We start from the raw sequence: 13,091 nt of genomic DNA, 5'->3' as shown, positions 1-13,091 counted from the left end.
TCATTATTTTGGACTTTACCCGGGCCAAACCTGACCAATTTCAGAAGGAATGTTTGTTTCTTTCTTTCTTTGTTAGGCCACTTAATGCTGACATTAGAAACATTCCAACATAAAAAGTCTTTTCAACTCAAGGGATGAATCAGTATTGTGTTGACACATTGTAAACTTGAGAACCAGTCTACATTGGCTACAGCTGCCTCTGTATGCATTTTAGCATTTAGGTTCAATCTCGCAGGAATAAATGCTGTTTTAAAAGAACAGTTCTGATATTAAGTGATGTTCTGTAATGCTGTTGTGTAATAGTTTGCTTGCCTGCAGTAGGCATGCGTTGTATTGCTGTGAGTTTGTAGGAAAGTAAACGTTGCTCAGAGCAGTGGAGCATTAATAGCTATTCAGAACCACAACCTGTTTTACTGATTTTAATTGAAACTGTTTATATATTTTTTAGATGCAACCCTATATAGATGCATAATATTCATCTAGGGTTTTACAAGAGACCAAGAGAAGTGTGTTGCTGTTTTCATAGATGGACATACTCAGCAAAACTACACTAAGGTGGTGCTGGTTTGTGGCTGCCGGCTGTTTTAGTCCATCTGATTATCTGTGATGAGCTGATTAGCTCATAAGTTTTAATTCAATTAGATTGTATTTATATAGCGCCAATTCATGAAACATGTCATCTTGAGGCACTTTACGAAGTCTGCTTTGTTTGAGTCGAGTAAATTGAGTAAATGGGTATTTTAACTGGTTGTCTGCTTTAAGATATTATGTTCCCGACCTTTCCTGAGTCTCATTGTAGTTTGAAAGTTTTCGGGCTGATCAGCTGACTAGGTGAGTGGTAGCTTATGGCTTGCGTCCTGGAAAGACTACAAGTTCCCCTGTTTGTATCCCACAGATTGGGTCTCTAAACAAGACGCCTAGACCCAGAATGCTCCCTGGGTGCCGCACAGTGGCAGCCCACTGCTCCCTGAAGGGACAGATTAAATGCAGAGGACACATTGGAATGTACATATCGCAGTATTAATTTGTATGATCCTTTCGTGATTTGCTCCTTTTAGATTAACTCAATCTATTTCAATGTAGCTATTGCCAAGACACTGTCCCAATGCGATAATGAGTGTTCAACTGTACGGAAGCTGCAGAGAGGTGGATTAAAATACAACTGCTTGCTCCACTTGTGAAAGTAAAATCTGGTGGGCTCTTTTTGCCATTAAGACAACAACTCTTATTGCCACATTGCCAGACAGGACACTATAAAAAAAATAATACAACTTTTACTTGCTGGTCTGTACCCAGGATGTTCAGCCCACTGGCCTACATGTTAAATTTCAGTGATCTACTAAAATGGTGTGTCTGTCTCACTGGCTGTTGGACCGCAACCACTCTCTGACAATTTATTTATAGTTTTGAATACAAGGAAACCAGTACCGTTAATATTTTCACAGATCAAATCTTCAAACTCTGTCTCCTAAAGTAACATACAAACACTGTATGTTTGCCACTGGCACATTTGACATTGTAACATACCTAATTTCATCATCAGTTAAGCATAGCTGCCTTGAATTCTTTGGAAATGTTGAAAAATTGAGACGGTACGTATATTACACATATCCAAATGGAACCCTGCAATGGAAGTTGAGCAAATACAGCTCAATTTTTGCAATAATAACCAGATGATAACTTTACTTGAACTCATTCTACACTATGTACACTCACTGTTTGGATGAAGATTTACTCACATCGTCCATCATCCAACAGGTCTACCTATTTTCCTAGTACGTAATTTAGACAATTATTATTTGACCACTTGACAAACTTATAGATTGTGTTTTAGATCAATTGCTTATCCCCCATATAGTCAAGTGATTATTAAGTAGGGGAAACATCAAAAAGGTGACATCACTGTAAAAGTATTTTATGGCACTTTGAATCATCTTGATACTGAAAAGTGCTTTATAAATAAACTTGCCTTGCCTTACTCTGGCATCATGCAGTAAAACAACATGCCTGTATTCCAACATGTATGCATTTGGCATTGCATGAAATCTGCTATGTTTTTCTCACATCAAGACTCAAGTCAAAACCATTTCTAGACATGGCAACTGAATTGACAAGATAATAAATGCATTAAAGTGTTTTTTATGGTGTTTTCGCTTGCAGGCTTTCATAAAAATCACATTTACCCTTTTGTGGCATTCATTAGAAATACCAATAATAAAACAAAGTTTGATAGAAATGAAATAGGATTTTAGCATCACCAAGATGACTACCATAAACATTGGCATACAGTTGAAACGTGCACATTACGGCAAAGTTAAAACTGCAAAAAGGTTCAGTTTTTTTTTTTATGATGGGAATCAGTTAACACTTTTCGCATTCAGACATCAGATGTTTTCCAAGCACTGACTTTTCAACCATTTTGATGTTTGCACACAACTCCCTCATGGTCGGTCAAAGCTTTGCTGAACACTTGGCAAACAGCTTCAAATGTCAGTGGCAGATTTTTGCCTAAGCAGACACACAAGATCAAGATAAATTTCATTGTCCCCAAGGAGCAATTTTTTTTGCAGCCAGCAAAGAACAAATGTAAAGAGAAGTGCAAATGCAGCTGAAAGAACTTTCATGATACAACCAAGGTACAAACATAAGCTATTTGAGTCTCTATTTGAGCCTTTCAGGTCAAACTGTTAATGAGGCTGACACTAACAGGGAGAACTGTACAATACCTTTTCGTATTGCAGCTCATTACCATGTATCTGGAATCCAATGCTAGAACCCTGCAAGCATGATAAAGTTGTGTGAGCTCTACAAAACATATCCTTGTCATTTTGCTGCACATTTTCTAAAAGCTGTTCAATCTGGGCTAAAAAAAAAAGTACACCCTTTTGTTGTTAAGATGATTTGTTTTGTCAGAAACCCCAGAAGTCTCAGATAGAGGCCTCAGCAATTGCCTGGATCAGAGACTACTTGACAAAATGACCACAGTTTGTAGGACTGAAGGACTTGTCTGTCTAACCAGGCAGTCAGCAACAGTAGCACCACAGGGGACTGTACTCTCACCATTCCTTTTCACTCTGTACACCTCAGACTTCCAGTACAAGACAGATTCTTGTCATCTACAGCAATACTCAGATGACTTAGCAGTCGTTCGGTGCAGCAGAGATGGACAAGAAGCTGAGTACAGGCAGCTGGTGAACTGCTTTGTGCCATGGTCTGGAAACAGTTTTCCTAAAAGTGAATAAAGCCAGGGAGATGATTTTAGATTTCAGGCGGAAACAGGAATGGTCCAACAGTATTTCCATCATGGGAGAAGAAGGGGAGGTGGTGGAGGAGTATAAATACCTCAGTGGTAATCTAGACAACAGACTGGGATGGAGATACAACTGTGAAAGTCTACAAGAAGGGACAGAGCAGACTGTACTTACTGAGAAAGCTTAGGTCCTTCAGGGTTTGCAACAAGATGCTGCAGATCTTCTATAAGTCTGTTGGGGAGAGTGTGATCTCCTCTGTTATCATCTGTTGGGGTAGCAGCATCAGAGCAACTGACTTAAATAAGCTCAATACGCTTACAAAGAAGGATGGCTCTGTTCTGGGTACTCCTCTACAGCATCTCTAGATTATTTGACAAAGAAGGATTCTTCATAAAATAAAGAGCCATTATGGACAACCATGAGCATCCTCTTTATTTGTGTCTTCAGAGGCTTCTCCAGATCTGGTGTAAGACAGGAGACACTACAACGACTTGTTGAAGAAACCCCTATAATATGAGTTACAACGATATTTAGTCTCCCCTTTGCGTTTGATAAGGTATTTTTCAATAAACGTAGGATTTTTGAATTCAATTAAAATCAAATGAAAAAATTCAGTGTGATGTACTCAAAGCACCAAAAAATGTTAAAACTGACTTAATGAGACAGAAAAACATTTTCTTAAAAGGGTGTTACCATTCAATAAAAAAATTCTCAATTTCCTATAATAACACATACAACATATTAGCCTCAATGGTCTAGCAGTTGTCAATAATTGTACCAAGGTATTCATAAAAGTTTACAACATCAGCGGCCTATCCATAGATGTAAACTGGAGAAAAAAACGCCGGCCAGCGTTTTGACAAATGATGCTTCCACTTCCAATGTGCAAGATTCAGTATCCCTCTGTGAATCCAAACTGTAATGTTTGCACATCCACGAGTTACTTTCTGACCTACAAAAGGACTAAAGTTTCATTACATGTTGCACAGTATTTTTAAAAGGCAAGGACGAAAGTTTGGCTTTGAGGCCCTACTTCATCTCTGAACTCTGTCTTGAGATAAACGATGCCGACTGTCACTATTACCTGCAGGTGCCAGCTGTGCCAGCTATTTTCTAACACATGTTCTATCATAGTTTGTGTATCCAGAACAAGTCAGTGTTCTGGATAGACTCTTAGCATGCATTTTTTTACTTCTCTGCTCCTCTCACCATTGTGAAATTAATATATTTTTTCATGCTATAAATATTTATAAAACTGGGTCTGAAGCAGACAATCTGTCTGTGATTTATGTTTAAGCTGCCTTGACACACTAAGTCCATGTTCTCATCATATTGCTTCACCACCTTTCTTCTCAGGTGGTTTCCATGGGACTGTATATGGGCGAGCAGGCTTATCTGCGGAGCAGCTGGAACATTCTGGATGGATTCCTGGTTTTTGTGTCGTTGATTGATATTGTAGTGTCCATGGCGGGAGGAGCGAAAATCTTGGGTGTGCTCAGAGTACTTAGACTGCTCCGAACGTTGCGTCCACTCAGGTACACATTGAGACATGGCACACTAAGTGCATATTTGTAGTATCCCATGTAATGTTAGTATGAAAATTGTACTCGTCTTGATGTAGATTTATGTTGGTGTGTGTTTCAGTTGATTAAAATAGGCAATTCTGCCAAAATAATAAAAGGTTAATATATGATTTAATTAGTTACAAATATCTGAATATATATCAATATTTAGTTGAAAACATACAGTTACTATTACTTAATGGTAGAATTCCCCAAAACACATCTTGTAATAAACCTTAGAAACATACAGCAGTTTAAAATTTGTATCTAAAAGCCATACATGTTTCTATTTACTTAACTACTGCAACAGCAAGTAGAAACATGACATTAATAAAAATGTTGATTTAACCTTAGTTATTTTTTTACACAATTCATACAATATTTCAACAAATGTGTACAATTGTGTAGATAATTGCTCCTGTTATGTCACACCTCTTTATAGAGTAATTAGCAGAGCTCCAGGATTAAAGCTGGTGGTGGAGACTCTCATCACTTCCCTCAAACCAATCGGCAACATTGTGCTCATCTGTTGTGCATTCTTTATCATCTTTGGCATCCTTGGAGTACAGGTGGGTGGCATCGGTCTTCAACTTAGACCCTTTTATTGTATGCAACGAATGCGGTTAATGACTCTTTCTGTTCTTTCTGTTATAAACTGTTCTGTATCCAGAACAGTTTATAACACTGCAGGCTTAAATAATTAATCCAAAACCGCTTTAATCCCGAAGTGTTTTTCTCTCAAGAAAAGTCTTAATTGTCTTTCTTTTCTTATACGACATTTTCAGCTGTTGGGTCTCTCCACCAGCTCATTATTTTATCTCATTAGAGCGACACCCAATGGCTTATTTCTCTGTCTGTTATAAAAAAAAGAAGATGGCCTCAGACTTCTTCTCTTTCTTTTGCAGCTTTTTAAGGGCAAATTTTTCTACTGTCTCGGCCCCGATGTCAAAAACATCACCAACAAGTCTGATTGTCTGCAAGCAAACTACAAGTGGGTCCACCATAAGTACAACTTTGATAACTTAGGACAGGTGGGGATCATATGTGTTCTTTTTAGATCTTGAAAACAGAGGAATTGTTATCCAGCAAATTAGGAAATTTGTATAAAAAAATTAACCTGAAATAACTTTTTATCCAAGGCTCTGATGTCCCTGTTCGTACTTGCCTCCAAAGACGGCTGGGTAAATATCATGTACCACGGACTGGATGCAGTGGGTGTTGACCAACAGGTATTTCCATATTAAGTGACAGCAAACAGGTTTTTATGTCAAAGAAAAAAAATATATTTTCTGCCTCTTTTGTGATTTCTGTTTTCTCTTCCTTTCATACCATCTCATCAACCTACATTACATCCTTCAACCACTCCAATTATAGCCGATAACCAACAACAACCCGTGGATGCTTCTTTATTTCATCTCCTTCCTCCTCATCGTCAGCTTCTTTGTCCTCAACATGTTCGTTGGCGTGGTGGTGGAAAACTTCCACAAGTGTCGCCAGCATCAGGAGGTGGAGGAGGCCAAGAGGCGCGAGGAGAAGCGACAACGGCGGATGGAAAAAAAGAGGAGGAGTAAGTGAGACGAATGAGTGGAAAAGGCCATAACAATAGACACAACCTCAACTGATGACCGAAAAAAAATAGTATTCCTCTTCCTAAATGTTTTGTCAAATTACAAAAAAATAATTATTTTATTGAGATTTTATTTGGTAGATCAGCATCATCAAAAATCCTTAATGGCCAGATGTGTGGTGTACACATCTGATAGTTGTACTGTTGAATGACTCCCAACTTAACAGTGGAACTCTACAGCTCCTCCAGAGTTGACATTGGCCTCTTGAACGGTTATTATTCTCTTCTTGAGGATGTATTGAGTGATGCTTTATAAGATATTTAAAGCTTTCATGTTTTATTTTCTAATGCTGTTTTAAACTTGTCTGCCGCTTTATGTTGGGTGTTTGTTGGTATGCATGATCATGTTTATTCTCTATTTACTAATTAGGTTACATTTGAAGGTAATTGGGTGCATTGGGGTGTCAGAGTATATGAGGCTAAATACTCTTTTCCACAAATACACACCACATTTTTAGTTTTTCATTTGTAAAGAAAATTAAAAGCATTTATCATTTTCCTTCCAACACAAAATAATAATAATATATTATTGTATTGCTGTTGTAGGTGCTACTTTGTTTGGATTCTTACTTAAAATCCCAACGAAATATATGGCAAGTTGTTGCCACAGCATAAATAAAATTCAAAAAGTATTAATAGCTACGTGAAGCACCGTATTACTTCTCTGTTTGTTTAATATGTCTTGAAAAGTTTGATCCTCGCGTTACTTTGAACATTAATGTGATAGTAAGGACAGGGGCGGTTCTAGACAGGGGCCAACAGGGGCCTGTGCCCCTGTAGAACTGTTCCTGGCCCCTATTATGGCCCCTGTACTAAAGACATGATAATACATTTCTTAGGATGATAAATGATAAAAAGATACCGTGACTGACTGGTCATTTGGATCAGTTGTATTTTCTATGGTTTTACCCAATAATAAAATAACAAAATAATAAAAAAATAAATATAAAAAAATAACTATAATTAAAAAATTAAGCTGTTCCACATTAAGCTCCCACTGTATTGAGAAAAAATCAGGGGTCTGCAACCTGCAGTTCCAGAGCCACAATTGGCTCTTTGGCTTACTTAATATATTAAACGATGAAATGTTGACCTGTTTAGGTTTTTTCCCCAAATCTTTTGTTCTGTGCCCCTGTGAAAAAACACTGGCCCCTCCATGGCCCCCCTGCTAAATTTGGTCTAGAACCACCACTGAGTAAGGACAAGCAATCAAATTTGATTGACTTGAAATTAGTATGATATTTTTTCCCTTGCAGAAGCTCAGAAGCTGCCTTACTATGCCAGCTACGGGAACGTGCGCCTGATGATCCACACGCTCTGCACAAACCACTACCTGGACCTCATCATCACCTTCATCATCTGTATAAATGTCATCACGATGTCATTGGAGCACTATAATCAACCCCGAGTAAGGAAAGAAGCTTGCTTGATTTGCCTTTGGAGGGTCCAAATGCCTCATGTTTAGTGAATGCAAAAGACAAAGTTTGTCTATGAGTTTCCTTTGCCTTTTTATGGCTTTTATGGTTTGCCTTGAATCTGAGCACATCTTCTCACCTCTGAACCACGGCCTCTTAAGCAGGGTCCAGTGACACCACCTACCAGTCAAACAACTCTATACTCAGGCACTTCTACAGCCAGTTTTGAGGGTCGCTGTGGTCCCAACATAAATTCACTGCTGATCCGACGTGGCTGCTGTCAGAGAAGCGTATTGCTCCATTCATGCACAGCAAATGCAAGTGAATAACTGATGGGACTTTTTGTGCCAAAGTTAAAGAGATTATCTTGCGATCAGACACCCGTTTGACCTTTAAAAATGGCACGGGCTTTCTCATATGTACTGAGCATTAGATAAATATCACAGGTCTCACCTGTGTTTGTCAGTTGTTGGTCCTGACATTTGGCAGCCTCCCCACTTGTTTGAAGACGCCGCCGTTTATGTGAAAGGAGGAAAGAGTCAAACAAGCACGGCAGGGTAATAATTCTGGACCGGCTTTTAAATAATTACAGCATGTTTGGCTCGTCAATGCTGAAACCTCACCTTGACTTGCCTATACGTTAGAGGACATAGTGTAGCAGCGCACGTAATATTATAAAAGGCGGAATGTACTGATATGGCCTTAAGCCTTTTTGATTTCAGTCCAGAAATATATGGAACCGTTCCAGTTTATACTTTCTTCCTGCTGGGACTTTTAACACGGGTCCTGTTACTCTATTTCTCACACATAGACACACACTTAAGTGCCTCTTTCACTCTCTTCGTCTTTCAGTCCCTGGACCTTGCCCTCAAGTACTGCAACTATTTCTTTACATCCACATTTGTGCTGGAGGCCATTCTCAAGCTCATCGCCTTTGGATTCCGGCGCTTCTTCAAAGACAGGTAATAGCGTCCATTCACACCTGTTGAATTTTCAGAACTGCGAGCATAAAGGAGTTGGAAAACAAGTTGTATTTTAAAAAGACTGCAACATGCCACTTTTTTATATTTATAACAAATGTGATTAGAAAACGATTTCAAACATTAAAGGACGATTAAAGCTCTGGCACAAACGTTAATCTAATGACTAAACATGCTATATAAATAGCGCCATAATAAAGTGTTTCTTTATAAATCACCATTTTGCTTTGATCCAAAATTAATGGAATGAGGTCTAACAGTTTTGACAGCATCGAGGATTATAAGATACGTTAAACTATTTGAGCTGGCTGTTCTCTGTTTTGGAAATATCCCTGCTTATGTATACTGTCGACGGAGATCACCGACTTACAGCAAACTCCACACGTAATGCTGTTACTGCTAAAGACACATTAAAATCCTTAAAACTAATGTATTTTTTGATGCAGAGGCATTAAGTCACACTAAGAGAATTTTAAAATCCAAATCTTTATTTGAACTACGTACATTTAATCAGAGGGGGGAGATCCTTCATGACTAACAGAAGGTCCACCAGGTCCACAGTATATATTTTCATGGTAATCCTACTTTAATTTATACTTTAGCTATTTCCCTGCAGTTTGAATATGACATGACCCAGTGTTTATTTTTTCTTATGGAATGATGACCCATAATTTTCTTTGCACAGTCAGGAAGGTGGTAAAACGGGTTAAACACGTTTGCAATGCTCTTTAACTGGAGTAGAGAGTGGCCACTTGCAGACCACCAAGTCTCCCTAACAAATTTTATCACCTTTAATTCATGACAGAGAAAAAAAAAACCCTGTCCTAACATCCCAAATGGCATTTTGTTAAATTTGCAAAATGCTACGGGTGTTAAGCAATGGATGAATAACTGCAAAAACACACCATGTCCATTGATATGGTGGCAGATCTGTAATGTTGTGGTCAAGAGTGTTTGTACATGGAATACAGATCAAAGATTGTTATAGAAGATAAGGTCTTATACTATTGGTAAAAGAGGAGAGTGCAAAGAATTAAGAGCAGGCATGCTAACAGTTTTGGTAACCCCTAGCCCTTTGATTTTGATGAAAATACTGTAGCTATTTCCCGAAGTAGGGTTTCATTCCCGTTTAATAAATGTTCTCAAATTATTGTTGGATTCCTTGGAATTTTCACTGTAAGATTATGGCTATTCTTTTTCTCTATTATGCAAGAAAAAATATAATTTACTTAAGGGCTTTTTATGCATCTTTAACAGGGTTGCCAATATGTATGAGAGGTGCTGTACATTTGTTGTTCCATTATTTCATGTGTGCTGTGTGTTAGTTATTTGTAAGGATTTGTGCAAAACCAAATCAACTTGTCTCACAACTTTTCACATATGATGTTATAGGACTAAGCTGTTGGACTTTGAGTTCCTACATCTCACATACTTTCATCTTTGTTTGGTTCTCATGGTAAGAACACCTTAACATTGTTCCACCTCATTTTCTGTCAGTCATAACAAGCAGGAAACGTGACACCACCGATATCCCCTTCTTATCTAGGATAAGTGCCGTCCAATTAAGTTGGAATGCAAGTTGGGTGGTTATATACTACTGATGATAACTTAATGTCATGACCTATTTTAGATTCCGATGAGAGGATGGGAAGAAATGGTTCGAGAAAGACAGGACAGATAATATATGGCAGGGGAAGCTAGACTGATCAAAGACGAAAGAGGAAGGGCACAAACGAGTGATGAAATTAGAAATAGATGGGCGGATATAGGGAAAATTTATCACTCGGTTATCTCCGAGCTCTTTGTCTCTTTTTATGTTGTGCCAGCAACAGCTGTGAACAGTCATCGTGCATAGAGTGATTTATTGTCCAGGGTCACTTGCAGCTTCAGAACTGGGTCACTGGAGCAGAAACTAACAGATAAATGTACAGAAACAGGGTTTATTTGCAGGTACGTGGGTTTTAAATATGTGTGTGTGTGTGTGTGTGTGTGTGTGTGTGTGTGTGTGTGTGTATATATATATATAGTGTGTATATATATATATATATATATATATATATATATATATATATATATATATATATATATATAAACATTGTAATACCATGGACACAGCTGATAGAGAATGCTGCCCACTTCTTTTGCCTTGTCACCAAGTGGACAGTGTAGGACTAAGAATAGAATAACGTTTATCAATGTATCACACAAGGAAAAGTTTAGCAGCTCTCGTTTGACATAGTGAAAATCAGACGCATATCTATGCAAAAAATAATACACTAAGTAATACACAGAAAAGGTTATCAGTCATCAGAGGATTTAATACATTCTGTCCGTAAGGTGTCCTCAAGTAATAGGGGTGATTGATTTGACCACTCTGGAATAAAAACTGTTTATCTACACAGTGCAGCAGTACTCTGACTGTTGCTGAGGAAATCCAGAATCCAACGGCACAGCGAACTACCCAGATCCAGGTCACGCAGCTTATTACCCAGTTAATGGGAAATAACAGCGGTAATGGCAGAACTCAAGTCCACAAACAAAATCCTGGCGTAGGTGCTGTCCTTCTCCAGGTGGGTCAGGGCTGGTGTGGAGAGCTGCTATTACGCCATCCTCTGTTGACCTCTTTGCTCTGTATTCAAACTGATGTTGGTTCTGGTCAGCAGGGAAAGCAGCTGCGATGTATGGGAGGAGGACCTTTTTCAAAACTGTTGTTGATGATTGGGAAAGGAGCAACCGGGAGATAGTCATTCAAACAATTTACGGTGATCTTTTAGGGTATTGAAAGGAAGGAGAACAGAGCAGGACTAAAATCCCTGAGAGGAAGTCGCACAGCAGGGGAGAAAACTTCAAATAAAATGTTGATGATTTAAAAATTACAGGTTTCAATGTCGTTGCATAACTCTGCTAAAGGTTTAATCACACCGGATACGTCATCATCCCTAAACATCTAAAAATGTCTGCAAAACACATACGTGAGTTAAATTAGCTGCAGTTCTTCAACCCTTTGGAGGAAAGATGAATAACACAGAGTTGTCACAGGTTTTTCTCTCATCAGGATTTTTTAGTATTTTTTATGTAACTCTACATGGAGGGCTAAAGATATGGACTCAGGTATCAAATGAGTAATTAAATACAAGCTCTACCTACTACTACTACAATAAGGCAAAAACTGGCTAATCTGGAGAGGTTTTTCTGGTTTTTCTGGCTGTTTGGAGTCTCCAAAGGGACACATTAGAAAACACCTCTGTATATGAACTTCAAATGGCTGTAATTCCTGAATCCTTCAGTTATACAGCAAACTAAAAGGCCAAAAAGTGGAAAAAGAAGGTCTTGTAGCTCCTCGTACAGGTAAGCAAAGCACCTCTCCATCCCTCAAGCGCGCACACACACACACGCACAGGTAAAAACAAAAACTCCTCACCATGCCCTCCAAGACTATTTATTTTAGCATCATACTATGGTATTTCACAGCTAAACCACATATAAAAAAACCATTGCTGTTTCCACACTGGCTAAAATCCTCTCCTTGTAAGTCTTCCTACACAGCAAACGAGTTCAGTCCTGTCCTCCTTTAAAAAGCTTCTCTCCCTTTTCTACCTGTCTCATCTACCTGTCTGAACATCATCTTTTACCAAAATATGTTAACGGATTATTTTAGTGGGAAAATATATTTTTCCTTTTTCTCAAAGACGTGACTTTCTGATTATTTCCTTCTACAATGGATAGATTTTTTTTGGACCAAACATTTTGGTTTGGTTATTTGCATGTCCAGTTTAGCCATTTTTGTAACACACTGCACAGTATCCTGTCAAGGATGGGAAAAATGACAAGATATGAAAGAAAATCCACCCAAAGTAAAACTTTAAAAAACCCTTTAAAAAAAACTAAAAGTTTACCGAGACTATTGTTACTAATTAAAAAAAAGTGTGGCTCTTTAGGAGCAAAGTATGAAGAGGTTTCAACTGCATCCTGATTGTTTATGTATGGGCTTTGCATTAGGTGGAACCAACTGGACCTAGCCATTGTTCTCCTGTCAGTAATGGGCATCACTTTGGAAGAGATTGAGATCAGTGCCGCCCTGCCCATCAACCCCACCATCATCAGAATCATGAGGGTTCTGAGGATAGCACGAGGTACAAATGCCAGGCATTTCAGAAATCCTTATTCACGCACACCCATTTCACACCACACCTCCTGTGAAAAAAAGATGGAATCTTGTTAGTGTGTTAATGCATAAATGTTTATACTGTTAATTA

At 38.4% G+C, this 13,091-nt stretch overlaps 1 protein-coding gene across 5 annotated transcripts in view; it reads left to right on the top strand.

Moving 5' to 3' along the window:
* cacna1ia (calcium voltage-gated channel subunit alpha1 Ia) overlaps window positions 1–13,091 on the top strand; it is a 230,835-nt gene that overhangs the window by 180,285 nt on the left and 37,459 nt on the right. For all 5 annotated transcript variants that reach the window (XM_036148200.1, XM_036148199.1, XM_036148198.1 and 2 more), the window contains exons 21-28: window positions 4,608–4,786; window positions 5,256–5,382; window positions 5,719–5,844; window positions 5,953–6,042; window positions 6,188–6,380; window positions 7,697–7,848; window positions 8,708–8,817; window positions 12,835–12,968. In XM_036148200.1, coding sequence (XP_036004093.1) covers window positions 4,608–4,786; window positions 5,256–5,382; window positions 5,719–5,844; window positions 5,953–6,042; window positions 6,188–6,380; window positions 7,697–7,848; window positions 8,708–8,817; window positions 12,835–12,968 — 1,111 coding nt within the window. The remainder of the gene's footprint in view (window positions 1–4,607; window positions 4,787–5,255; window positions 5,383–5,718; window positions 5,845–5,952; window positions 6,043–6,187; window positions 6,381–7,696; window positions 7,849–8,707; window positions 8,818–12,834; window positions 12,969–13,091) is intronic.

The sequence above is a fragment of the Fundulus heteroclitus genome, chromosome 16 (assembly GCF_011125445.2).
Source record: "Fundulus heteroclitus isolate FHET01 chromosome 16, MU-UCD_Fhet_4.1, whole genome shotgun sequence".
In the NCBI taxonomy this organism is placed as follows: domain Eukaryota; kingdom Metazoa; phylum Chordata; class Actinopteri; order Cyprinodontiformes; family Fundulidae; genus Fundulus; species Fundulus heteroclitus.
This window is presented reverse-complemented; position numbering and strand designations above follow the sequence as displayed.